Raw genomic sequence first — 27,953 nt, forward strand, 5'->3', positions numbered from 1 at the left:
CATGTCACGCATACCACCCTCAACACTGGTTTGGTTCAGCAGTTCATTTCCTTTAATAGATACACAGAGTCACGCGGCCGCAGTAGGAGTGCCAGGGGGAGCCCGGTGGCACTTGAGCCCTGGCCCCCCATGCTGAGGTAGAGGTGAGCTTGACTGCTTTGGCACCCAGGGGTGTGAGTGGGTGGGGGAGGCACCCGCCCAGCTCCAGTGAGGTAGTTTGGAGTGCCTGGCACGGTGCCCTCCATCTCCCTGCCCCCTGGCTGGGGACCCCGGCATCCGGGTGGTCTTTGGTGGTGGGGGACACTGCTGGGCCTCCCTGCCCTGCCCCCACTAACAAGCTTCTCCCAGTGCACAAACCCCACCCCTTGGCATTAAGCCCCACCCCCAGCCCCACCCCAATAAGCTCCTAATAACCTGTCACATCTCATCCCCACCAATCCCACCAGTTTCCCCAGTATCTGCCTCTCAGGATGACCCCCTTGAGCTGGGGACCTGGGGGGGCTGAGGTGCAGGGTGGCTGGGGGGCACCCAGGACCCTAGGGGTGTCTCAGTGCGGGGGCAGTGAGCCCAGACAGCACAGAAGGGCTGTGTAGGGGGGTCTGCAGTGTATAGGGGGTGCAGTGTATAGGGACTACAGTCTATAGGGGCTGCACTGTGTAGGGGCCACAGTGTTTGCACTGAGGGTGTGCAAGGGGATGTATATGTGGGCACCTTGCCCACCATAGGGAATGCAGTGTGTGCATTGGGGGTATGTATAGGGGATGCAGTGTATAGGGGATGCAGCATATGCACCGAGAGCATGTATAGGGAACATGGTGTGCATAAAGATGTGTATAGGGGAGGCAGTGTGTAAGAGATGCAATGTGTGCATTGAGAGTGTGGCAATGTGGAGGATGCAGTGTGTTCATCGAGGTGTATATAGGGGCTGCAGTGTGTAGGGGATGCAGCATGCAGGGCCCGGGGGTGCCCCAGGCAGCAGGGCAGGCAGGAGCTGTATGGGGGAGTCACCTGGGGCAGCATGCGTGTGTCGGAGGGTGTGTGCGGGGAAGGGGCCCCACGCCTGGGGGTAAGGGACAAAAGGGCCCACGTGGTGCTCACAGCCTTGCACAGACACAGCTCAGTATTGCAGCAAGAGGCACCTTCGGGTTCCCCATCCCGCCTTGGTGGCCCAGCTGGGTCCCACGGCTCAGCCCCCCAGGGACCCCCAGCTATTTTTGAGGGGGGGGGGCATCTCCCCTATGATGAGGTGCTGGCGGGAGTGTGGCTGTGCAAGGGGGCTGGGAGCAGTGGGTTCAGGGCAGGCACAAGGTTTGGGTGGCTCTGGGTGCTCCTTCTACCGGGTGCTGGGGAGGCTGGGGGCCGGCGGGCGAAGAGGATGCCTGAGGAGCAAAAGCAAGGGGTTAGGGCAAACCCAGGGTTGGGGGATGCAGTCCTGCCCCCCGGGCTGCCCTCCCCATCACCCTCGGTGCTTCCGCCAGCCCGTGTGGGGCAGCCCATGGGGTGGCCTGGGGCCGTTTGGCTGGCAGCCCCACGTGCTGATTAGCCCTGACCTTTCCATCTTGTTAAATACTTACATCCTGAAGGAAAAGCCACTGATTTTAATTGGGGGTGTCTCAGCGAGGCAAGCAGGGAGCTGGGGGGCACGGGGTGAGCTGCTTAGCCAGGTAGATGCATGCCAGCACCCCGAAGGAGCCTCTGCTCCAGCAAAGCACCCCAACATCTTCCCCTGCTCCCAATGCCCCACTCTGCACCCAGCCAACCCCTGCACCCGTCCAGAGACCCTCTGGGCACACCAGCATCGGGGTGACCCCAAATTCAAGCTCTGCCTGCAGGACACTGTGGAGAGGGATGACCCCATCCATCCCACACTTTGGCCCTCCTGGGGGCCAATTTCCAACCTCACCAACCCCCTCCTTTCACCTGCTCCCTCTCCCCAGGCCCTGCCACTTCATTACAATGGATTTTATAGTAAAGACATCAGATTGAAGGAAGGACTTGCTGGCCAGGCAGTGGCTATAAGTTATTGGATTTCCCGGCCGCAATTACACAGGCCAAGTGGCTCTTCTATTTACCTGTGTAGACAACTCCATTTATTTCTATTGACATGTTGATACTGCTAATGCCATTGGTGGACAGGTTCAATGAGGTCTCCTGTCTGTCATCTGGGGAAAGGAAATATGAGCATTAAAAGAAACAGAAACAAGAACCTGCCCAAGAGAGAGAAGCGGGGACCTGGCCTCTCTGGGCAACCCTGCTCCTCTCTGGCCGTGGCAGCTCCCTCCTGGGGTGCCAAGGGATGGGGTGACCCAAGCCGGGGAGTTGCATCCTGCTACCTCGGTTGGAGATCTTGATGTTCATGGGGAACTGGGAGGCCACCGCCAGGAGGTTGTGTTGCAGTGCATGTTGCACCAGCTGCTGCTGCTCCTCTACCGTCAGGGCCACCTTCTTCTCTGGGGGTTTCCTTGCCTCCAGCTTCTCCCGCAGCTGCTCTGGCACCGCTGCCTGTGAGGCGGCTGCTGCTTGGGCTGCTGCAAGGTGGTGGCTGGCCAGTCCCACCGGGACAGCAATGCTCCCTGGCACTGGTGCTGCCAGCATGCTGTCCTCTGCAACAACTGGGAGAGCTCAGTGGGTCCCCCTGTTGCCACCTCATCTCACCATCCCCAGCCGGTGCCACCTCCATCCCAGTAGCAAGGGTGGGCCACCACCCCCAGCATCTGGGCTTGGTCCTTCTCCAAAGTTAGGAGAAATAAAGCTTTCTCAGTCCCGGAGAGGGACTACATGTACAAAATTGTTCCTTTTTTCCCCAAGCAAAAAGGGCAAGAGCAGCTGGGGAACATCCCTGCTGCCAGAGTGGTGCTCATCCCTGGGAGAGATGCCCATTGTGGGTCAGCCATGGTCCTCACCCACCTTTCTTAACAGCATGCACTTGGCCGAGCTGGCCACAGCTGTGCGTGGAGATGCTGAGAGCCGGCAAAGGCATTTTGGGGGAGCCCAGCAGGGTTGGGGTGCTGGCCGGTGAGTAGTTGAAGAGTGCCGTGCCGAAAGTCTGCTTCCGTCCCTCCCGCCGGTTGTTGTCGATGGCGGCTTGGAGCTCTCTGGGAGAGCTGAGTGCCTGCTTCTCACATTCGTAGGGGTACAGGTACTTCATGTATCTGCATGGGGAGAGAGCCAGGATGAGACTCAGCATCATGTGCCTCCTAGCCAGCCCCACGCTGAACGAGGACTGGGGTGGGGATGGCATCTGGGAAGGGGCAGAGCCCTCCATCCCCCTTTGGGGCACCCCATGCTGCACCCTGGTGGGGACTCTGGGACATCTGAGCTAGCAGGTGCCCCAGGGTGGGTGCCCCCCACCCGCTGCCACTGCCAGGCTCTCACTGTGTGCGGAGGGTGAAGGCAGCACTGGTGATGGAGGTAGGTAGGTTGAGGCCCTTGGTGATCTCCCGCCAGATCTTCTTGTTGATGACTTCGACCAGGCCACCCTTGTCTGTCACCAGCCGGTAGAGCGTGTACAGGTCCAGCACTTGCTTGGCCATGATGGGGATGCGGTTCACGGGTGTCCCTTCCAGCCATGCGCAGGAGAGAGAAAAGGGTGCAGGGTGAGTCCACGGGGACCCTCGCTCCCCAGGGACACGGCCTCCACCTTGTTCCCAATGCCACTGCAGATACTGGCTGCCCCCCCAAGGGGAGACCCATCTCTCCATGCCCAGGTGAGCATCCATGGACGTGGGGGGTGCAGGCAGGACCCCAGGGTGCCTGAGAGAGTGGCGCTGTGCCTGTGAGCAGGGCAGACCCCAGAATGCTGGCACAGGGTTCCCATTGATGGAGCTATCGGTGGGGCAGGAGACCAGGTACGCTCTCAGCTGGGATGTGGAAGCTCGGCAGGCTGGGCAAACGGCCTCCTCCAGAGCCCCTTAGAGAGGGTCTCCCCGCCAACTCTTAGAGTTCCCTATAGAGAATCTTCCCCCAAAATCTCTCAGAGCATCCTAGAAGGATTCTCTCTGTTACCCCCTTTCAGAGCTCCATAGAGAGACCACCCTCTACAGTTTATAGAGGGACTCACCCTATAACCCTCTCTGAAGAGGGACTCCTCCCATAACCCTTCTGGAGGGACTCACCCTATAACCTCCCCATGGAGAGGTTCTCCCTCTTAAAAATCCCCCTCAGTGCCCCATAGAGAGGGACCCCCCCCATGAGTCCCCAGAGAGACTCCCCACCCCACAGATCCCCCCAGCAGCCCCCTGACTTCTTAAAGGCCTTTGGCACCTCCTCCCAAGAGACCTGACCCCAAATTCCCTTCAAGTGCCCTCAGTACCCCTGGCCCCCCAGCATCACCCCCCCACACTGAGGCCATGGGGCAAGGGAACATGGGGTCATCAGGGCTTTGTGAGCCCAGCATGGACCAGCATGTTCCCCACAGTCCTTTTACAACCCCCTCCCCACTTTACCAACACCCCCAAATATCCCTGCTCTGCCCCACGGCACCTCGGGGCAATGGTTCAGGCAGTGTCTGGGGGCTGCAGCAGGGCAGAGGAGGGACGAGCATCCCATCCCATCCCGTCCTGTCCCATCCCATCCTGTATTTATTCCTCTTGCAGGGTGGCGGGGCACAGGCAGTATCAGAAAGCCATCCATTTGGCTGGGGGAGGCTGTCACGGCCGCGCTTCGCCCCTCAAAGCCATCACTCACCGCCGTCCTCCAGAAGCCCTAATTTATGACCCAAATAGGCTTGGCTTCTTCACATAAGCCTGAAAATTGAGCTCTTTTTATTCCTTTACTTAGTTAATTTCTTTTTTTTTTTTGTGCGTCTGTGGTGTTCACCCAGTCAGGAAGGGGGAGAGGAGTTTATCCTCCTAGGAAAAAGGCAGTGATATCGACTCAATATCCGCCAGCAGTCCCTTGCCAGCCCTGCCCAGGGGCTGCTGGCACAGGCCCCATCACCTCGGGGGGGGCCAGATTCGAGGGTTTCCCATCATCCTTGCAGCTGCTGACAAGTTTGCAGGGTCTCAGCCCCCAGTCAATGGCCCACAGACTTCTTTTCTCTTCCCCCCTCCCAGGCCATGGCAGGTAATGAAAGCGGCTTGCCATTAATCTCAAGGCCATGCGGAGCGGGCAGACAGTGCCCGTCTTGCTGACAAAGGGATCTGTCTGCATCCCTGCAGAGTGATGGCCCCAGCCCTGGCCAGGGCAAGTGGCACAAAAGCCCAGGGAGGTGCTGTGGCCATTGTGGCGCTGCAATTAGCTCCTTGATTGATTAATGGCCCCATGTTGTTCTCAGCAGGGCGCTTGGCTTGGCGAGGGGGCGAGGGGGCCCTGCAGACCCCCGGCAAGCAAACACAGAAATAGTCCCCCTGTGTCCCAGCTCGCCACTTTCGGGGGTGCCACGGAGGTTAGGGCATGGGGACGATGTGCCCCACTGCCTGCACCCCGTGTCTGTCCTGGCGATGGCATCACCCCCATCTCATCCCTGCTCCCCCAGATCCCTTCCAGCAGTCACCCCTATGTGCTACTGGGGCTGGGTGTCCCAGAGTCATGCCATGGAGCCCCCGATGTTGCCCCCGTGAGGCTGTCCCCAACCCATTTTTCAGCCCCACTAATTTTCCACCCTGCTGACAAATGCCAGTGCCAAAACTGCCCTGACAGACAGCGGGGGGGGGGGGGGGGGGTGTGTGGCCCCTTTCATTAGGGCTCACCCCAGAGGCATCGATCCCCCCTGGCCCACTGCCACCCCGGGGACACAGCCCAGGGGTCGCAGCCCCCCTGCCCATGCACCCCTGGGTGCCCCAGCAGCACCCACACTGGCTCATGGGTGCTGCTTTTCAGCCAGCTCCCAATGGCCCCTGCCACCCCAAGGACCCTCGGGATGCTGTCCCTGTCCTGCAGCCCCCCTGTCCCCTTTCTCTTTGCTACCCGTCTCCAAAATCCCCCACTCCTCCAACAGGCACACGCACACCTGCCTGCCCTCCCCTGGGGAAGGCATGGGGTGGAGAGAATAGGAGCATGACAGCCAGATGCAGAGGGATGACGAGCAGTGTTGCAGGGAAGCATCGGCCTACCCTCCCTCCTCCCCCACACCACCAGGCACTTACTTAATTAGCCCCAGCCCCTACGGCGAGGGAGTTAATTAGCTCTGGAGAGAGAGATAATGAAGCCGCAGAGAAGCCCATGAATCCTGTAGCTGATGGATGCTGCGTGGGGCCAAGGCAGCACGGATGCTCCTGCCTGTTCCCCCCAGCCTGCCCCACAGCCCCTCGCTGGGGCCAGGCTCCAGCATGAGCCCCACGGCCACACTAGCCCCCTGTGGCACAGCCTCAGGCCACACGAGTTTGTGGGGTCTCAACCCAACCCGAAAGCTGGTCACTGCTGCCCTGCAGGTGGGTGGGCACCCTCACCACCCTTCCCACGGGCATGGCTTGGGGGCAACTGCCCCTTTCTGCCCACCCTCGCCTCACACACAGCCAGCCCTGCTGCTCCCGCACCCCCCCCCCCCCAGCCTTCTCATGTTAATTAGCTCGGCATTAACCTCTGCCTAGGGTTTACTGGCTATCCAGTGGTGTGTTCATTAATCCACACACCAGCAAAAGGCTCTAATTAATATGGCCAGCCACACACCCGTGCTTGGCAACTTTTAATTGTCACAAGCCCGGCCAGGGAGGGCCAATGTTAAAGCATTTATTGAGTCCCTGGGAGCTGGCATGGCCCCCCATGCCAATAGCAAAGATTTCCAATGTGGCCGGGCTGGCTGGCAGGCCCTTAACTCCTGGGTGCCTGGCACTGCCTGGATTGCTGACCCCACTCCTGCAGCATCAAGGGCATTGCTAAGAGGATCCTCTAATGGGCATCCCCACCAGGCACTGCTAATGGGCAGTACTAACAGGCATCGCTAATGGGCACTGCTAAGGGCATCCCCACCAGGCATCACTAAAAGGCCCTTCGAATGGGCACTGCTAATGGGCATCATTAATGGCATCCCTGCTGGGTACTGCTAACAGGCATCACAAAGAGGTTTTGCTAACAGTCATCACCAAGGGGTATGCTAATAAACATCCCCACCAGGCATTGCTAGTGGGCATCCCTGCTGGGTATCACTAATGGGCATCGCTAACAGGCATCCCTAACAGGCATGGCAATGGGCATCGCCACCAGCCCCATCTTGGGGGACCCAGGGGAGCCCCTCCAGCCAGCAGGCACCCCGTGGGGGGGTCCGCCTGGGGCAACAGGGGCAAATCTGCAGGGTGTGAATTTGTGTATGTGAGTGTGTGCGTGCATGCTGACCAAGGCATGCACGTGTGTGTGGGATGTGGTGTGCGCATTTGAAGGCACCCATAAGGGCATGGAGGGGGGAGGCCCTGCAGGACCTGCCTGGGGGCTCACAGAGACCTGCAGCAGCTCGGTGCCCAAGTGGCCCCACTGTCAGCCCCCCCAGGCAGCCGGGGCAAGGGTGCCAGTGGCGCCCACCCCAGCCACCCACCTTTACCTCTCTTCTGCATGAAGCCGAAGAGGTCATCCAGGAACTCCTTGCGTTTCGGGTCCTCATCCAGTTCGTAGAGCTGGGGGTGGGGGAGAGAGGGGTTAGCGCTGCCGGCACATGTGGACACGCAAGGCAGAGGGGGTCAATGCCAGGATCAGGGCCCCTGCCTGTGCCAGGACCCAGCATCACCCCTGGCCTCACCTGCCCACTCAGCCAGCAATGAGAGGTTCTCTCTGCGCCATGGATGGGACCCCCCAGTGCACCTTCTGTGCTGGCAGCGCTGGGCTCTCCCTGTGCCCGGGGGTTGGCGTGAGCTGCCCACGCACCACTGACTGTTTTGCAGCCTTGCTGCAGAAATGCTGCATCTGTGCCTCAGTTTCCCTGCCCCTCACCTTGCTAGGTGAAGGGATGATGGCATTTCAGCCAGGAAGATGATGCCAATGTAGACGGAGCAGCAGCAAATCCCGGGCCCCTGGGTAGGTCCCCAGGACCAGGATGCTCAGCCCTGCTCTGGCTCAGCAGCCTCCTGGCACTGCCCAGTGCCGGTGTTCACCAGGTCCCAGCATGGGCTCAGCATCCTCATTCACAGGGATGCGCATCCACCCATGTGGGTGAGATGCTGGTCCCATCCCAGGGCAGGGCGAGCTGGCAAGGCCACAGTGCTGGGTGCCAGCATGTGCTGGGGCTGCCCCATGTGACCAGGGTGACAGGGCTATTGACAACCTGATAAGCACAGCCTGAGTCGTGTCACCATGAGATGGGGCCTAATTGATGGCCAGGGACAGCTCAAGGCACCTCCACAAAGGGGCACACTGCCAGATCCTCCTCCCTTGGCCAGGCATGGGGACCCCAAATCCATCTTCCTCGGCTGCGCACGGGGACCAGGGTGTGAGCACGGCAGCGACACATCCCTGCAAGGCACAAGGACTTCCTGCGGCAAGATACAGGTGCGTGTGTGCAAAGCCAGATGTGCGTGCACTGTGTGCAAGTGCATGAGCACAAAACCACATGTGCAGCGCTGTGCATGCAGACGCTGGTGCATGTATGTCCCAGCAAGTCTGTGGATGCACCAAACACGTGTGCAAGGCAGTGAGCATGCACATGGTTGCACAGATGCACACGTATGGCTATGTGGATACTTATGTGTGTTGGATGCAGCTCCGGACACACGGACACAACCCCCAAAGCTGAGCTGAGATATGGCACCAAGGAGGTGAGCACAGCCCCTACACCAGGGACACAAAGTGCCAGCTCTGTGCTAAAGCCGGGGCTTGTCTGTTTCCAGCACAGCGCCTGGGTGATCATGACAAATTGGAGCCTGCAAGATCGATGGCCCAGCAGTAAAAGTCAGAGCATATGAAGGAAAAATTAGCACCAATCGAAGGCGCTATAAACACCAATTCATCCCAGCCAGCCTGGCAAGAATTTAAAGCCATTGAAAAGAAACAAAACTCAGCAGTCTAGAATGGATTTCCAAAACATATACAAAGACATGCAAGCTGGAAAACAAAGTCAGGCACAAAATAGAGTCGTTTAAAAACAACTGTGCTGGGAAAGGCCGTTAAAAACCAATTGAAAGGATGCTCCACACAGCATATCCTTCACCTGGCAGATACAGGGAGCTGGGCTGTGGGGATGTGTCAGGCTGTGGGGGCATGGGGATATGGGGATGGGGGGGCATGGGGACACACAGGGATGCTCTGACAGACACCCCATGGTGTGTCCTATCACTGGACAGACACATCTAACACAGTCCCTCATTTAACCCATGGATGCCAGCTGTAGGTCCCTCATCTAACACAAGTGCTAACTGCCTGTCCCTAACCTAGTCCACGGGTGCTACTGGCCTGTCTCCCACCACACCCATGGGTGCTGACTGCCCAGCTCCAAGCTGCTCCATGGTGCTCCCTGTCTCTTCTTCTCCCTGCAGATGCCACCTACCCATCCCCTCCTTGCAGCAGGGTGCTCTTGGGGTGCCCTGACCCCTGGGTGCCAGTGCCCTATCCCTCTCCTCCACCGTGGTGCTCCCTGCCCCGCTCTGCACCCCCTCCCCATTGCCTGCCCTTTCCCAGGAGTTCCTCAAGCCATCGATTATGGTAACTAGGTCAGGCTCAGAGCAGAGCTCGGGGGGGGGGGGGGGGGGGGGGGGCTGCTTTGATTTCTGCCACGGGAAGGCTGTATGAGCCAGGCTTTGCCTGTGTTTCCCTGTCTGTCCCTGCCTGCAGCAGGACTCCCAACCCCACTGCTCCGTGCCAAGCCATTTCCATCCCTGTACAATCTCTTGGCTTGGGAAAGCAGGATCAAACCCCCCCAAAACTGGCAACTGCTGCCCATCCCACAGCAGGGTGAAGCCACCACCTTCCTGGGGGGCCAACCCAGCGGGTGGGCTCCTGCACCCTGAGCTCAGCAGCACCCACACCTCCGCCAGGCCCCCAGGTGCTGCTCACATTTCTGCTCCCACCAAGGCAGGCAGGATCCCACCCGGCGCATGCCACCACTGCCTCCAGCCCCCAAAACAGCTGTGACCTCCAAGCGCCAGGATCTATTTTTCCACCATTTATTAACCTCTAACCTTTTATCTGTGGGGCACCAAGATGCAAAAACACATTACATCAAATGGGGAGCAAAGGTCGGAGACAAGAGTGGAGCTGAGTAACAGGGGACATGCTGGCAGGGCCCTCGGGTGCACTGGGGATGCACCAGGCGTCCAATGAGATTTGGGGATGCTCAGGCTGGAGAGGAGGTGGGTTTAGGGGATTCTTGCTGATGGGGGGTGGGCTGGGTCCCAGCAAATGCTGGCTATGGGATCCAGGTGTCACAGCTTCACAGGGGTGGCATGGGTGGTGGTCTGCCACAGCCTCCAGGCATGGAGGGACCCCCAGACACCCCCAGCCCTGAGGAAGGAGCCAGCTCCATCCCCTACCCAGGGCTCCTGGCCCTGCCACTCACCCTCCTCCTCCTCCTGCAGGGTGGGCACCGCAGTCCCTTCCTCCCTCACTTGGGGACACACAACCCCACATGAGTGTGCACAACCTTGTGTGAGTACACACAACCGGATGTGATGAGACAACGGCTCCATGTCCGGATGGAGATCAGTGACGAGTGGTGTCCCTCAGGGGTCTGTATTGGGGCCAGTACTGTTTAATATCTTCATCAATGACATAGATGGTGGGATCAAGTGCACCCTCAGCAAGTTTGCAGATGACACCAAGCTGAGTGGTGCGGTTGATGCTTAAGGGACAGGATGCCATTTGGAGGGACCTGGACAGGCTCGAGAAGTGGGCCCATGTGAACCTCATGAGGTTCAACAAGGCCAAGTGCAAGGTCCTGCATCTGGGACAGGGCAACCCCCAATATCAATACAGGCTGGGGGATGAAGGGATTGAGAGCAGCCCTGCGGAGAAGGACTTGGGGGTGCTGGTGGATGAAAAGCTGAACATAAGCCAGCAATGTATGCTCACAGCCCAGAAAGCCAACTGTATCCTGGGCTGCATCAAAAGAAGCATGGCCAGCAGGTCGAGGGAGGTGATTCTGCCCCTCTACTCCATGCTGGTGAGACCCCCATCCAGCTCTGGGGTCCTCAGTACAGGAGAGACATGGACCTGTTGGAGTGGGTCCAGAGGAGGGCCACAAAAATGATCAAATGATCAGAGGGTTGGAACACCTCTCCTATGAGGACAGGCTGAGAGAGTTGGGGTTGTTCAGCCTGGAGAAGAGAAGGCTGTGAGGAGACCTTATTGTGATCTTCCAGTACTTAAAGGGGGCTTATAAGAAAGATGGGGACAGACTTTTCAGTAGGGCCTGCTGCGATAGGACAAGGGGTAATGGTTTTAAACTAAAAAAGGGTAGATTCAGACTAGATATAAGGAAGAATTTTTTTACGATGAGGGTGGTGAAACACTGGAACGGGTTGCCCAGAGAGGTGGTAGATGCCCCATCCCTGGAAACATTCAAGGTCAGTTTGGATGGGGCTCTGAGCAACCTGACCTAGTTGAAGATGTCCCTGCTCATTGCAGAGGGGTTGGACTAGATGACCTTTAAAGGTCCCTTCCAACTCAAACTATTCTATGATTCTATGTGAGTATGCACAACCCCTCATGGACATGCACAACACGCAAGCGTGCGCCACCCTGTAAATGCACACACACACACCCCCCCAGGGGCACACACAAGCTTGCACGGGCATGCACATCTCTGCACAAGCATGCACAACTCTGCACAAGCATGCACAACCCTGCATGGGCACTCACAGCCCTATACGGGCACACACAACTCCACGTGAGTGTGCACAGCCTTGTACACACACACACACACACACACACACCCCCCCCACAGGCACACATCCCGAGACAGGCACATACATCGGTGTGCAGATATGCACAGCTTCCTATGGGCACGCACAACCCCAGGTAAGCATGCACAAGCTTTCATGGGTGCACACAACTCTGCACAAGCATACACAACCCTGTATGTGCATGCATACATGGGCATGCACAACCCCAGACAGACAGACAACCCTATACATGCATGCACAACCCCAGAAGGGCACATACAATGCCAGACATGCATGCATAACCCTAGATGGGAACACACAACCCCAGACAGGCACACACCCACCCCAGATGGACACCCCCCCACCCCGCAGGGGCACACACCATCCCAGAGCATCCCCCCCCACACACACCTCGGAGCAGCCAGGCAGACCTTGCCTGGGGGCAGTTGTGCAACAAGAGCAGTGGCTCCTGCTTGCGGTGACCTATGAGCAAGGACCCTTTTAATCATGTTTGCACTGATATAATTAGTAACTCATTTAATGCCATCAATGTAACTATATTCCTCTATAAACAGAAGTATTAAACTGTCAAGCCCGGGAATCAATATCCCACTGGTGCAGCTCCACTCTGCTGACCTCGGGGACCCCATCCACAGGGCTCAGCCCCCCCAAAAGCTGTGGCACCCCCAGCGCCACCCTGCCTCCACCTGGCACAGCCACTTGGGTGCTGGTGCGGGGCCAGAGCAGGGTGTCCTCATCCCCACCCCAGGTGCTGCTCCGGGGACCCTGCTCCCTCCCATCATCCCATTGCCATGGCGATGTCTTTATTCCTTAAGGGATGGGGATAAAGGAGCTTGTCAGGCAGGTTAAAGGTCAGCAGGTCAAACATGGTTTATGAAAGGGACACGCATAGACCTTGTGCCTCCCCTGCCTCCTCACCACAATTAAATAACATTGTTAGCACCTCTCACTCACCCAGGAGAGGCGCCTCTCCCAGCTCCAGGAGGCTTGTAGGGCTGGAGCTGGGGTCTCTGGCACCCCATGGCCTGGCTGATCCTCCAAACAGAGGAGGGATGCAGTGAGGTGCTAAGCCACCCCCCAGGCATCTCCAGGCTGCCCTGCCCTGGTGAACCCCTCCATGGCCCCCCCCCAGCCCCGCTGCCAAGGGAAGTGATCGCAGCGGGACCCCCCGCAGCCCCCGCTCAGCTGCCACCTCCTGCTGGCAGTGAGGGCTCAGATTGGCAACCAGGATTTAATCCACTTAATATGAGCCATACGGATCCCAGACCCTGCTCAGCTCTCTCCTGCCTCGCACACCAGCCCCCCCAACCCCAAGATGCTTAATATGCACCACATTGATTAGCCGTGCTGCTAATTTTTCCATCTGGCTGCTGTTCACGCAGGGAGCTTGGGCGATGTTCATCTCCATGCCCCCCCAGGCCCCCAGGGTGCAGCTGCACGCCACAGGTGGCTGACCACTGATGGGCTATTTTGGGGTCCTTGCACCCCTCTGGAGCATCACTGCCACCTCCAAACTGGGGATCCCTGGCTCCTTCCCCAGGGAGATGGTACACAGCCAGGCACTCGGACACTGGGGTGTCCCCCCCCGGTGTCCTGAAGGGATGGGGGGACGGGAAATCTGTTGGTGCCTCAGTTTACCCCACAGGCTTGCAACCACAGGGACTGGCCATTCCCAATGGATGCACAGCCCTGTGCACCCCAGGGTGCAGGGACCCCAAGAACAGCCACAGCCAGAGCCCCACTGTGGGGCACACACAAAGGAGCCGAGGGCTCACGGATTTCCCCCCCTGTCCCTATGCCCGGAGCTGGGGGGCAGCTCACTCCCTGCCGGGCACAAACCACCCCATGACCTTGTGAGCCACCACTCGCCTCTACCAACAGCCATTAATAAGTTAATGGTTACAGGATGGCTTTGCCTGGACGCTGGATGCATTCAAAGGTGCTGCCAGCTCACGGGAGGGGGGAACTGCTCCCCTGAGCCCACAGCCCTGACGGGCACCAGGGGGTCTCACTCACCCCAGCATCCCCAGCCTCGGCGGTCACCCCACCAGTGCGGCCGGACACCCCCGGCCAGAGTCCTCTCCCAGCGCTGCAGCTAACCCCCCTGAACCTTTCATCATGCTTAATATTTAACGGTGCTTTATAGAGCAGCAGGTTTAATCAGTGCTGATAACGCGGCAGATCTGGCAGGTCATTAAAAACCCCCTCTCCCAGGAGAGCTGCCTGCTGCAAATGTTAATCTGTCTTCACGCAAGGTGAGGGACTGTTTGCTGGAAGTGCTGGCCTTGGGGTGGCAGCCCCCTGACCGCAGCCCAGCCCCAGGGTGAAGGGGGGGCTTGCAGGGTCCCCAGACTCCTCCTCAACCTGTTTCACAGGAGGGGAAACTGAGGCATGGGGTGCCAGCATGGCTTGCCCAAGGGTTGGAGCCATGTATCAGGAGGAAACATGCTGCATGGTGCCATCACAAGCACCGTCCGTGGCCCCATCCTACCATCCTACATCCATCCATCTGGGGGCTGTGGTGCAGGGGGTGGGTCCCAGCTCCCAGCAAGCACGTGTCCCCCATGCTCAGCCCCTTGTTACTTGGTCATGGTTGAATAGGCAGGGAGTCAATGAGGGGATTTATTCGGGTTAAACTCCCTGACCCACTGGCGCTTGCCATTCCGCCGTCTTCCCCTTCATCCCTCCCAGGGTGACTGGAGCTAGGGGACCCCCCTCCAGCACTGGCATCACCCCAGGTGTCCCCCAAGGGACATGCATGCACACACCTGCTATACGTGCATAAGTGTGCACACAGGGCATGTACTTGCACACACAAGGATTTGCACATGCACACACCCACTACAGGGCTGGGTGAGTATGGGGGTGCACACCTGGGGGGGGGGGCTGTGCGCATGTCTGGAATGTGCGTTGGGTGCTTGGCGACCCCCCTGTGCACCTCCAGCCCCATCCTCTTCCTCCAGCCACTTTGAAGTGACAATGGGGGAGGAAGGGCTGGTGGTCTCCCCCGTGGCGGCGATCCCAGCCCCCACCACTGGAAGAGCTGTGCACCTGAGCAGAAGGGGCATCTGGGGCTGGTGCTCGCTCCCACCCCACCATCAGACATGGGATGTGGGCAATGGATCCAGGACAGAGCAGCTCCAAGCTGCAGCCCACAGCGGGGGAACATGGCCCTGCCAACATGGGCATCCCCAGTGGGTGCCCTGCGCCCCAGGGGACAGGTCCCCACAGCCCCCATGTATGGTGCCCAGCACGCTCGCCTTGTGCACGCTCACACACCCAGCACACCCCCACCCGCACACTCACACAGCCCCCAGCTTGCTCTGCACATGCACACATCGTGTGCACACTCTCCCTGTGCACGCTCACCCCCAGACATGCTCTCCTTGGGCAAACACCCCCCATGCACGCTCATGCAGCCCCTATACATGGCTCTCCCTCTGCACACGCAGCCCCCTGTGCATGCTCATGCATCTCCTATACACTCTCCCTGTGCACACACTCACACAAACTCACTCCCTGTGCACACTCACCCATCCCCTTTACACTTTCCCTGTGCACACATACTCACCTGCTGTGCATGCTCACCCATCCCCTACATGTTCCCCTTGTGCACACACCCCACCCGTGCACACTCACACATCCCCTATGCATTCCCCCTGTGTGCACGCACACCCTGTGCACGCTCACGCATCCCCTATACATGCTGTCCCCTATGCACATTGACCCCCACACACACCTGAGCTTGTTCTCACACCCCCACGCAGCTGCAAACACCCATGGGCACCCTGGTGGGGCCAGATCCCACCTCCCTGTGCCGGCACAGGGGATTTACCACCATTATTAACCCAATTAGTGGATTAGTGGAGGCCCAAGCCAGCAAGGGGGTGCATCCTCCCCAACCCACTCACACACATCTGATTCAGGGGCAGCCACGGGATAGGGGCTTCTACCAGTGCTCCTCTCCTGTCCATGTCACCTTTATTCTCACACCCTTGATTAGAGACACCAATCCCAAGCCCTCGGGACCCCCCAGTTGGGAGATGGTGTCGCAGCGGCCGCCAAAGCTCTCAGCATTCCCCAGACCACAGTGGGGCTGGGAAGGGCCCTGGGGGGCAGCAGGGGGGGCAGGGGGCTGGCACCCACCAGGACTGCTCGGCACCTTGGCTAGGGGCAAGGGGTGCAGGGGTGGTTGTGGAGGGGGGCTCAGCCCCCAAACACCCATGGGTCTATATGGCTCCATACGTGGAGACACTGGTCCATGCACACGCAGGAGTGCCCATACACACTGGGACACTACACGTATCCCTATACATACACAGGTGTGTTCAGACATGCATGGGCACAGCATATGAATGTGGGCAGACACATGAGCCCATACATACCTCTACACTCAGGGGCACACACATATGGGTCCATACACACGTGGGCACTCATATAGGTCCATATACGCACACAAGCACTCACATGGGTTCATACACACTTGGGCACTTATATGGATCCATACACACACACAGGGTCTCCCAGGAATCCCTACATATGTGAGCACTCATATGGGTCCACACATGCATCAGCACTCACACAGGTTCACACACAGGCACACCCCTACACTTATATGGGCATTTATATGGATCCATACACTCATGTCGGTCCATATGCACACACACACACCTGCCCAGAACATCCCCGTGTGCACTCCCATACCCCATCCATACGCACCCCCAGCCATACCCCAGCAGCCTGCCCTGTGACCCTGCACTCCTGCTGGGCTGCCGGAGCTTCCAGAGCTGCTGCCGCCGGGGATTAGCGCATTGACCCTTGCTGCCACTGCCTCCCCACTGCAGGTGGTCCCAGCCCTGGGTCAGAGCTCTGCCCACAGGATTGCCAGCAAGAATCCTCCAGGCAGCTGTGGCCAGGAACAACCACCATGTCCATCTGTGTCCTCCCCCCCACTGCGGTGTAACCCTCTAATTTAGCCCCAGGAGCCCTGGAGTTGTTGTTCCTGCACCTGGGTTAAAGATGCACTGGAGGTGAGACGCTAGGGCAGGGAGACCACCTCCCTCCCCCAGGGTCCCCCTGGCTGAGCTGCCTCTGTCCCCCCAGGAGAAAACAATGGGGATGAAGGCAGGAGGGCTAGCGCCGCACAGCCCCGCTACCCCACTTTGGGATGACCCTGAGGCATGGCGAGGGGAACCAATGGAGTGGGACGTCTGTGGCGGGGAGAGCTGCAACCATCTCAGAACACTTTCCTCCAGGCTTCGAGACACCAGCACATCTGTTCACAGCCGGTGAGCTCCCCCATAAATGCATGGAAAGGGCGGGTGGGTGCAAGAGGCGACTGCTGGCAGTGGGGACAGACGAGGCAGGAGCAGTGCCACAGTGGGAAGAGGAATGGCCACACCAAGGATGGCTGAGGACGATGGCAAACAGCTGCTGGCAAAGCCAGCCATCCCCAAATTAACCGCTGAGGCTACCAGACACCTGAGAGTCTCCAAAGGGCCAGCTGGGGCTGACCCCCCCCCAGCTGCTCCTGGGCACGGAAGAAGGAGCTCCAGGGGAGTCCTGTTCCCCCCCAACTCTGCAACCAGATGAGTCTGAACACGCTGGCAGGGCCTTGGCAGGAAGGGCATCCTCCTGCCAGCAAACACTCCGCTGCTGGAGGGCTGGGCACAAAATCCAGGTGTTTTGAGTCCCTCCTGCCTGGGGCCTTCCCTCAGTGCCACCTCCAGGAAGAGCCAGGGGATGGAGAGGGAAGCCCCGTATCCTGGTGCTGCTCTTCCATCACTTGGAGGAAACCAGGGTGCCCATCCCCACGTGCGTGCATGGCTCCCCGGGGGCGAAAGCTGAATTCATGGGGCTGAGCTGGCTCCTGACAATGCCAGGCTCTTCCCGGTGCCCTCCAAGTCAAACACGTGATGCAGCACTGCAGCATCGCAGCTTGGTGGCATCCCTGTTCCCCAGGGAAGGGGGCCTTGTGGGTAGCGCATGGTCAGACCCCGCTCAGTGCCCCCTGTCCCAGGACCAGAGCTCCCTCGTGGCACTGGGTGCGGGAGACCTCCCGGACCTTTGCCCAGGTCTCTACCCATGTGTCCTTATCAAGTGTACATAGACTGGTACCGGGGACTGATGCAAGAGGCAGGGGTTGAGGGGGTCTCACAACCCCGTAACATCAGAGCAGCCCTCCCAGATCAGAGCAAAGGTCCCGCCAGCCTCCCCAAACCGGTGCCTCGGGAAACATAAAACCAGAGCAAAAAAACCAGAGCAAACACATTGGGTATTTCCCCAAAATGCTCCCCTGGGTGAAGCAACGTTTGCCTATTAACCCTCGATGGGTTTCTCCACTGTGACCTCATCCCTCTGCTCCCATTTTTAGCACCACCGCACTGCGTGGAAAACCCCCCACAGCTGGTCCTGCACCCACCTCCCACCCCATACCCATCAGGGCCCCCTCCTTGCTGGCAGAGAGCTGGGGAAGTGGCTCCCTGCCCACCTTCCGCAAACCAGCCAGGATTTAGGGATCCTAGTTCACTTAGCTGTCGTCCCCCCCCACCCAGGAGGATGACAGCAAGGACAGACCCTGAGACCTGTCCCAGGTTACGCCAGTGGTGCCATGTTGGGATATGAAAGCTTTGAGCAGGGGGTCCCAGTGGGAGACACAGCCCCGGCTGCTGCAGGGTCTCTCCCTGGCTCCAGGACCCCTATGCCCATGCTGTTGGTGCCCTGGCAGCTTGCGAGCAGGCACACGCCGCCCTCTGTGCCCCACAGAATCACAGTCCAGCCGCTGGGAAAACCTCTGAAAGCCGGAGCATGGCCACCCTCCCCGCTCAGCCCCTGCCGAGAGCGGAGAAGCTGTTCCCCAGGCTGGGCGAGGCATGGCTCTGCAGCCTGGGGAAGGACCGGGAGACACACATGTCCCTCCCAGGCAGGGGTATGTCCCCTCCCAGATGATCACAGGGGAGGGACAGGAGTGACAGCCACCCTGCAGACCCCAAGGCAAGCCAGCACTGCAGCCTGCTCCAAACTGTCACCCCATACAGAGCAGCACCATGCAAAGGCAGGACAGGGCTGGTCCCGGTAACTCCTTTCTGCTCTCCCAGTCCCATCCCGTAAAGCCACCCAGAGGCAATCAGTCCCCTTGTCCCTGTGCACCCAGGGGACACTGAACAAAAGGAACATCCTGCTGTCCCCTGGGCTGACTGGGACATGCCACCTGGTGGGAAACCCACGTGTGGGTGTCTCTGGAGCAGGGACCTTTCCAATCAGGGTTGGAGAAAAAAGAGAGCAAGCAAGCAAGGAGCCAGCTCTCACCCTGGGAAGCTACAGCAGGATTTATCCCCCCGACCTCCCCTGCGATCCATCTCCCCGGTATTCACACTGCATTGCCGGCTTCGCTCCTGCCCTGCACGGGGGGGTGCGGGCAGCCCCAGCCAGGGGCAGGGCACAAGGCTGAAGTATGAGGCTTTCTCTCCATAAAGCCTTCCCAGGCCCGGGAGGGAGGAGCCACTTCCCACCTCCCGGCTGACCCCGGGAACCAGACAGTCAGCCTTTTTTTTGTGCAGCAGGGTGTAACATAACACTTCCCCAAAAAGCTATTCGGCCTATGCAGCTCACCCACACCAGCCCTCCCGGGGTTGCTTTCGAGGCAGCATCTGGTGCTGGCAGCCTCCCCGGGCACGGCCATGGGGCACACGCTGCCTGCACTCTGCCTGCACCCATACCTGCCACCTCCACCCAGGGAGATGAGCTCTGGCCTTTCTGAACAACCAGAAAGGGCAATCTCCAAACAGAAAGGGCAGCGTCGTGGCCCCGCAGCACGGGAAAGTCGGGTCCTTGCTGCTGTCCCCATCCCCTCCTGCCAGAGCCACTGTGGATGAGTCCCGCTGTCCCCTGAGCAGTGCCATCCTAAAAAGCTACACACCAGCTGCACAGAGGACCAACCGCCTGCTCCATCCCTTTGCCACATCCTCCCTGACCCTGCCACCAGCGTCACCCCTCTCTCCCCCCATGATGAAGCCAAGCACATGGGGAGTGCAAACCCGACCTGGTGCTGTGCAAGCCACACTCACACTCATGCACAGAGCAGCCGTGTGCAAACCAGGGCTTCCACAACCCAGCAGGGACGGGATTCACACACGGAGGCACATTATTAAATATGCAGAGGCCTTTCCTCCACCCTATATATGAGCCCCGGGAGCCCTGTCCCCCCACCAGATCTCCATGGCACATGGGGCCCCCTATGCCCATCGGGAGTGAGGTGATGGGGTTGACATGCTGCTCCCTCTAGCCAATGTAGGAAATCAATGAGCGGCATAGACCAGCCCTAATACACCCCAGCCCTTGCAGACACACAGGGGAGCTTGGCTCCGCAGCCCACCGGCTCCTTGGGGTGACCATGCACCAGAGCCTTCACCCTTGTCCATCTCCGCAAAACCTCTGTGGACAGGGGTCACCCCATTTTACCCATCACGGAAAGCACTGGGGATGGAGCCTGCACGGGTCAGGGTGGGCATGGAGAGGTGCCTGGACACTGGGCACCCCATCATGCTGCAGGGCCTGGGGACAGGCATAGGGAACACCGGGAAGATGGGGGACACGAGGCAGGGGTGGGATGGGGCTTGGTGGCAGGGAGATGGGAAGCATGCAAAGATGCCTGTTGGCAGTGAGGAGCGTTCAGGGGGTACCCATTTGAGGCAGGATGGAGCTCTGGGACAGGGGTGCTGGCTAGGGTGCACTGACTGTGCTTGCCTGGGATGTGGTTTGGGAATGGGGGGGGTCCCATTTAGGGTGGCATGGAGATGATGTCTGGGGGTAATGGAGGTACCGGGAATGTCTGCTTAGGGCGGGACTGGGATGGGTCTTGGGGCAGTGGGGTTGCCCATTTAGGGTGGGTCACAGAAGGGGTTTGGGGGCAGTGAGGGGCATAAGCCGTGTCTGTTTGGGGAGGGCTGGACCCCGAGTTTGGGGGCCATGGAGGTACACCGGGGCTGCCCACCTGGGGCAGCCGGTGCTGGTGCTGGGGCAGCAGATGCCTCCTACCTGTTTGAACTGCTCCTCGTAGGTCCACTCGTGGTGCGGGGGGAGAGGTGGGTCGCGGGGATCCCCTTCTTCCTCCTCCTCCTCCTCCTCCTCTTCCTCCTCCTCCTCCGCGGCGGCGGGCGGCGGGCGCGGGCCGGGGGCCGAGCGGCGGCGGGAGGCGGGAGGCGGCGGCCCGGGGCCGGGGCCGGGCTCGGCCGGGGACCATCGGGGAGAGCCGTCGGGGCCGCGGGCCAGGCGAGCCGCCTGCTGCCGCTGCAGGCTCTCCATCACCGCCGCCAAGCGCAGGCCCCCCGCCGCCCCCGGCCCCCGCGGCGGGGCGGCCGGCTGCGGGCACAGGGCACGGCCTCAGCGCCGCCGCCGCCGGAGGAGGAGGAGGGAGGGGAGGAAGCACACCCCAGCCCACCCGTTCTCCCCTCCCGGGGTTCTGCCCAAAAGTTGGCCGCGGAGCCGCCGCCGCACCGGGCGCGGCACCCGCTGCCGGAGGGGCTGCCTCCCCCGCCGGGATCATCCGGCACCCTCCCCGCTCCCACCCGGCACTCTGCCCTACCGGGGACCCGGCCCTCCGGGACCTCATCCCCACTCCTCTGGGGGGACGCCCTCCCCGCTCCCACCGGGGACGGGTCCGACCCGGGACACCCGTCCCTGTCTTGCGGAGAGCCCCCCTCCTCGGTCCCATGGGGACCGTGTCCTGCTGGGACCCCCCGCCCCGCTCCCACCGGGGACGGGTCCGACCCGGGACACCCGTCCCTGTCTTGCGGAGAGCCCCCCTCCTCGGTCCCATGGGGACCGTGTCCTGCTGGGACCCCCCGCCCCGCTCCCACTGGGGACCGCGTCTTACCGGGGACCGCCCTCCTTGGTCCCACTGGGGACCGTCTCCTACTGACCGCCCCCCCGCCCTGGCCCCGCCGGGGACCCCGGCCCGGTCCTCCCGGGACCTCCCTCCCGTTTCCACCGGGGACCCCCATCCCGCTCCCTGTCCTACCCTGTCCGACCGGGAGTGCCCCCACCCCGCTCCCACCGTGCACCCCCGCGCTACCGGGGCCCCTCCGCTCCGTCCCGTCGCGGTGCGGCCGCGCCGGCCCTCACCAGAGCGGGTTTGGCCGCCAGCCTGGGGTTTTCCACCATGCCGCCGGCTCCGAGCGCCGCCCGGGCTCGTCCCGCCGTCCCGGGGGGCACGGCCGGCTGTTTCGCCCGGTCCCGGCCCGCCGCTCACATGGCGCCGCGCCCGCCGATACTTCTTTTATTCCGCAGCAAATGAGGGTGGGTGGGATTTTTCTCTCTCTCTTTCTTCCTTTCTTTTTCTTCTCTCTCTCTCTCCCTCTCTCTCTTTCTTCTCCCCTTTTTTTTTTTTTGCAACAAGTGGCAGGCAGGCAGCAACACCCCTCCCCGCTCCCATTTGCTAGCGCACGTCAAGGGAGTCATCCGGGGAGGGCCGGGCTTGCGGCAGCTCCGGGGGAGCGCCCCGGGACCTGCCCGCCGAGAGCCGGCCCGGGGCCGCCCTGCGCGAGGCCGCGGGAGGGGATGGGGCCGGGGGCGCAGGGGGCCGGGCGGGCCGCAGTGTGTGTGTCTGTGTGTGTGCGCGTGTGTGGGCAGGGCGTGTATGCATGGGGTGCTGGGAGAGGGGAGCGTATAGGGGTGCACGTGCAAGGGGTCTGTGCCTGCATACATAAGTGGGTGCTGCACCTATTGCACACATATACAGAGGGTCTGTGTATGTATAGATACCCGTGTGTGCTGGGAGAAGGCAGTGCACTGCATGTGTGTGTGTGCATGTGCGCACGCACACAGTGGAACTCTGCTTGCATGCATTCGTGTGCGCTCACTGGGCGAGCACCGCATTTGTGCGTTCAGGGTGTATGAGCATGCATGCATTTGTGCACACCGGGAGAGGTGAGTGCATTGCATGTATGTGTGCAGGGGAGGCCTGTGCACGCCCACCGGGAGCGTGCCCTGCATGCATGTGTGTGCGCACACTGTGCGTACGCCCTGGGGGGGAGTGGAGGATGTGCATACATTGTGCAGAGCCATTTGCATGCACATGCATACATGCAGCTGTGTGCACTGTCAGAGGGGCTGAGTGTGTGTGTGTGTGTGTGTATGCTGTTGGGGACAACAAGTGCTTATACGTGTACGCTGGCAGCTGTTTGTGTGCATTTTGTGTGCTCACCTGTAGGTGTGTGCAGTCTGTGTTGGGAGACATGGGGGTGTGCACAGGCAGGCATGTGCACGCGTGTGTTTGGGGGAGGTGGGTGTGTACCCGCACTGTCAATCTGTGTGCAGGCACAAAGGGGCATTTCAGGTGAGCTGCAAGCACTGAGCCCTGACCTCCATCCGCAAGAGCCATGGGGTCACTGCAGCGCACCCTAAGCTGGGGCCTGAGACCTGCCCACAGGCTGGGGCCATTGAGGGGTCCTCCTGAGGGGTGCTGTGTGTGCCTGGACCCCAGTTGGAGGGGTCAGACTGCAACATGGCCTGGACCCCCAAACAGGCTCCCAGAGCCTTGGCCCCTGCCTGGCATGGGCAGGATGAGGCCATGCATCTCTGTCGCTGGAGGGACTCAGTGCCGCTGGCTTGCCCTGTGTCCCCGCTTGCAGCGGGGTAAACTGAGGCACCAGGGTACCATCAAGTGCGGACATTGGACAAGGGTGTGAGCCAGGGTGAGCATGAAGCACCCTGGCCCCACTGCTGCACCCACAGCACCTCACTGCCCCGGGTGGGCCAGGACCTGTGGCGAAGCACAGGGCTTCCCCTGCCAGCAGCATCTTCATGCTGTCCCCATACTCCCCCTCCACCTGCCTGCCAGTTTTTTCCTGACCCCTCTTTTCTATGGAGGCAGCTTTAGCAGGATGTAAAGGAGGCACCTGCTCCTTCCTGGGCTTTTTTGGCTGGGGCAGCTGCAGGGCTTGCATGGGTCCCTGGGGGATGAGAGGCAGCAGCATCCTGCAACACTGGGACACAAGGAACAGTGGCTTTGGCCTCATCCCACAGCCAGGGCAGCTTGTCACCGAGACCTCATGCTGCTGCACTGGGTATTGGTGGCATGGGGTGACAGGAGCTCTGTGTGTCAAGGGCTGCTGGCTCTGTCCCCTCTGGGGCCACCTGTATGCCACAGGGGCCAGGGACAGCCGCCTTTCACAGCCCCACACAAGCTGAGTCCTGCCTTTTCCCTGGAGCATCTTGCAGAAACAGCCACTGGCCATGGCTGTGGTGGGAGCTGGCTTTGCTCTCAGGCTCCACAGCCCGGGCTGAACCTCTGCAGCCTTCGCCGCATCTCTTTGCAAGGAAAAGCTGCCACTTCTGGGCTTTCCAGCTTCCCCATGAGCATCTCTGGAGAAAACGCCCCTCATCCTGCCACGGTGCTGGTGACCCCCTGGCTCCTCACACCTGCCCCAGGGCTGCCAGTGGCACCCAGCATGGCACAGCATCCTCGCCAGGAAAGCTCTCCTGGAAAAATGAGCCCCTTTTCCCAGGAGAGCAAGGCAGCTCCCAACCCCACAGGCCCCCCAGGTGCTGTTTATCTTTGCACAGGAGATAAAGCAGCTGTCAGCCATCCCATTTCAGGGCTGGACAGCTGTAGCTCGCCCTGGCCCATCCCATCCCGCCACAGCAAGGGTAGGGACCTTCCGGTGCTTGCCAGCCCCCCAAACATCAGTTTGTCAGTGGCTGGCTGACGATCCTTCTGAGTTGCCCCTGGGAAGATATGATTCAGCCCCATTTCAGGGGGACCCATGGAGCCAGCTGCACCCCAGGACTCATTCCACAGGTCCCTATTGCACAGGGCTCTAGCCTCCCCTCCTGGTGCAGGTGCATTGCAATCCAGGGTGCTAGCACCCTCTGCACTGGGCTGTGCCCCAGCCCCTGCACACTGAGGTGAGGAAGGAGCCAGAGCTGAAGGCAGGGCTGGGTGAGATGAGTCAGATGATGATGAAAGGACTTCTCCATGGCCCAGCAGGAACCCAGGCATTTGTGGAAGCTCCCCTCCTCCAGGGCAGAGGGGTTGGGGTGCTGGGGTCAATGTGGCACCCAGGGGTGGGGGATGTGGCCAGGCTGGCTAGTGGCAGCACCAAGGTCTGCATGGGGTGCAGCATGTCCCATCACCCTGGGCATGACCACCAAGGGACCCGGCCCAGCTGGACCAGCACAACTCAGTTCCTCCCTAAAGCCTCCACGGTGACAGCAGCATCTCTGAGGCTCTGCACACATGTCATGAAGTGGTTCCGTGCTCAGGCTCTCCCTGGGGCAGCAAGCAGGGCCATGTCCCCTCCACCCTCCCACTCAGCATCTTTGCACCACTGGGGTCCCACAGACAAATGGCTATCGATGGCTGTGGTGGAGGCAGCACAGATAGATACTGGAGGTATAGACAGGCATGGCAGACAGCAGAGCAGATTGAAAGATACTCTGAGCAGAGAGATACCGCAGGAGGAATTGGGAGCTAGATCCTTCAGGCTGATCAATACCCACTGCATGCGGAGGGACAAGATAGAATGAGCTGCAGGGGGAAGGTGTTTGGTGGGCAGCGATGTGCATTTGTCCTGGCAATGGCTCCGAGGAGCTGCTGCTCACAGTCACTTCAGCTGGGGCTAGGACAGAGCCAGACCCATGGTGCAGGTGCCCGTGGCTGAGTCTCCTTGTCCATCTCCGGTCACCCCACAGGGCTTTGGTATCCTTTGAGGTGCCCTGGGGTCCCACCTGGTCTCTGGGTACCAAAGGGTGCAGATCTGTGTCCTGGTCACATCCTCTGGCCCCGCAGGGATGCCCCTGCCACCTGTGGGCATCTCAAAGGGTGTTGGGTGCCTGCGCATGGGCAGCCAACAGGGAGAGAGGCAACTTGAGCATGAGCCCTGGCCCTGGTGCAGGGGCTGTGCTGGAGCTGGGTGATGGTGGATGAGTTCCCACCCCATGTCTCAGTTTCTCCACGTGAACCAAATGATAGCAAGCTGCAGGGAGCTGGGTCTGTTCAGCACAGACATGGGCATGGATGGGTCTTGGAGAGGAGGAGTGGGGAGGAAGGGGCAGAGGCAGCAAAAGCCTGTGGGACACGCCCTGTCCAGGACCCATCCCTTGTCTGCTGGTCACTGGGGACACTTACCTGCTCTGTAAGAGGCTGCAAACACCCGCCTGGAAGGGAAGGGCTGCTTTTTGGCACCCTTGCATGCCTGGCACTGTCCCTGCTCAGTGCTGGGATGGGGACAGCCCCTCCCACCACAGCAAAGCAGACGGGGCTCCTGGGTCCCAGCCCAGCTCCCTCCACGTGGCACTTGCCCAAGTCACCCCATGCTGCCCGGTTTCTCTGCCAGGCACATCCCAGCATGGCCGGGGACGGTGAAAAAGGTACCCCCAGTGCAGCCCTTAGCCCGGATGGGGCCGCGACCAGGCTGGGGGGGAATCCCCTGCCTGTGATGGAGTTATTGACACAGGCACTATGGAAAACACTGCTGAGATTGTTCATGCTGTTATTTAGCAGCAATATTTCCATAATAAAAGAAATCAATGGGCAAGAGAAAAGACCTGTCCAGAGCTTTGATTTTCTCATTTTAATGGCATACTTACTTACTCCCACCAGCGTGCCCATCGGATTTTCATTACACGGCCTTCGCTGTAAGTGGAACGGTATTGATACGAGCTGCTGAGTTAGTGCCTTCCTGCACGGGCCAGCGCAGGATTGCTCATGTTCCTCGACAGGGCCCCACTAAACCCCAAAGAATGGGCACGGCGTACCCACACGTGCACATGACTCTCCTCCCTACACACATGCACATACACAAATGTCCTACCCATATGTGCCCAAGCACTCACACGTGTGCAATTGTTCTGCCTGTATGGACAGATGCCCAATTGTTCTACCTATATACACATGTGTGCACACACATGTGCACACCCCCCCCACCTGTCCTGCCTACACCCACCTGCAAACTGTTCTACCTATACGCAAGCACATACCTACGCATGCCCAACTGCCCTGCCAAGACACACACAAAACCATCCTGTTTGCACCTATACACACATGTGCATGTGATCTGCCTGCCAGCATGCACACACACACACACACATATACATACACAGAGCCTATAGATCCTGTGATTCCCTCCTGTGCCCTTCTCACACCGGGAGGGGTGTGTGTCTCTGTGTGCATGCATCTGTGTAAATCTCTCAAGGACCACCAATCCACTAGGCCTGGGTCCATCCACCCCCAGGGCCACATGCCCAGCATCGGCACTGTCCACTAAAAGGATGGAGCCCCCTGGACTCATGGGTTCCCTGTGGAGGCAGGGCCCTGGCACCAGCCCAGGCTTTCAGTCCCCAGCAACTTCAGTGGGGAGAGGAGTAACAGCACCATCTCCTGCTGGTCCCCGGGAGCTGAGATGGGCCTCATCCTGCCCAGCACCACACCCCCTAGCTCCCAGGACCCTGGGCAGGATGATGCCAGCTGCCCGGGGACACCCATCTGTCCCCAGCTGCCAGCAGGACCCCTGCTGAACCCAGAGCTGGCTGGATCCAGCACCGTTCCCTACGGCAGGGGCTCAGCATGCTCCACAGACTCTCCTAGGGATCCAAGCAGGTGGATGAACAATTTTATTACTGACATCTCTTTTTGGGTGTCAAATTAAGAAGTAGCCCATGTGTGGGGCTGCCAGTCGGCAGGACGGGGATAGTCTAGGGTTGTGGGAGGAGGGACATGCTACAGGCCTGGTGGCTGGGGGCACACACAGTGCTGCTGTTTGGCAGCAGTGCGGAGGCGAAAGCCCTCCAAGCAATGAGCCCGCTCAGGTCTGGCCACAGGGCTGCGAGCGGGGTCCGCAGCCAGGCTCAGCCAGGGAACCGTGGCGCTCCCTTGGTGGTCAGGACCCTGTACTGGGAGCCGAGCTGAGCAGGGTGGCCATCCCCAGGGGCTCTCGCAGCCAGGTGAAGCATTTCGAGGGGTGAGATCCCATCCTGAGCTAGTACAGTGGTTCAGGCACCTGCAGACTAGGTATGTGCATAGACCAGAGGCCACACAGAACAGGCTCTCAGTTAAGGTGACAGATGGTGGCTCTCTCCCTTGGGGGGGACTGCAGGGAGGGGGACCACGGGGAAAGAGACCCTCTTCCAAGCCCCAGCCATCCCCTGGGGCAGATGACACACAGGGGACCTCCAGCACAGAGGCTGAGTATC

At 60.2% G+C, this 27,953-nt stretch overlaps 1 protein-coding gene and 1 long non-coding RNA gene across 2 annotated transcripts in view; both read right to left on the reverse strand.

Annotated features, from left to right (window-relative positions):
* The window catches only part of LOC142596540 (uncharacterized), a 240,391-nt gene that overhangs the window by 141,712 nt on the left and 70,726 nt on the right, over window positions 1-27,953 (reverse strand). The window lies entirely within an intron of this gene.
* LOC142596554 (AT-rich interactive domain-containing protein 3A-like) lies at window positions 1,237-21,923 on the reverse strand. The gene is made up of 8 exons (XM_075725739.1): window positions 21,885-21,923; window positions 20,799-21,122; window positions 7,475-7,547; window positions 3,376-3,559; window positions 2,908-3,152; window positions 2,334-2,603; window positions 2,073-2,162; window positions 1,237-1,379 (listed from the first exon to the last, which is right to left on the reverse strand). Exons 1-8 carry the CDS (start codon window positions 21,921-21,923, stop codon window positions 1,237-1,239), a joined length of 1,368 nt encoding a protein of 455 aa, XP_075581854.1.

Source organism: Pelecanus crispus, chromosome W (genome assembly GCF_030463565.1).
Source record: "Pelecanus crispus isolate bPelCri1 chromosome W, bPelCri1.pri, whole genome shotgun sequence".
In the NCBI taxonomy this organism is placed as follows: domain Eukaryota; kingdom Metazoa; phylum Chordata; class Aves; order Pelecaniformes; family Pelecanidae; genus Pelecanus; species Pelecanus crispus.

Excerpts from the sequence above, each read along its gene's own strand:
- LOC142596554 (XM_075725739.1), bottom strand. The coding sequence starts at position 21,923 with ATGGTGGAAAACCCCAGGCTGGCGGCCAAACCCGCTCTG. Across the intron at positions 2,604-2,907 it reads AGTGCATGCTGTTAAGAAAG|AGGACAGCATGCTGGCAGCA; the intron begins GTGGGTGAGGAC and ends CAGTTGTTGCAG. Across the intron at positions 1,380-2,072 it reads AAATGGAGTTGTCTACACAG|GCATCCTCTTCGCCCGCCGG; the intron begins GTAAATAGAAGA and ends TTTGCTCCTCAG.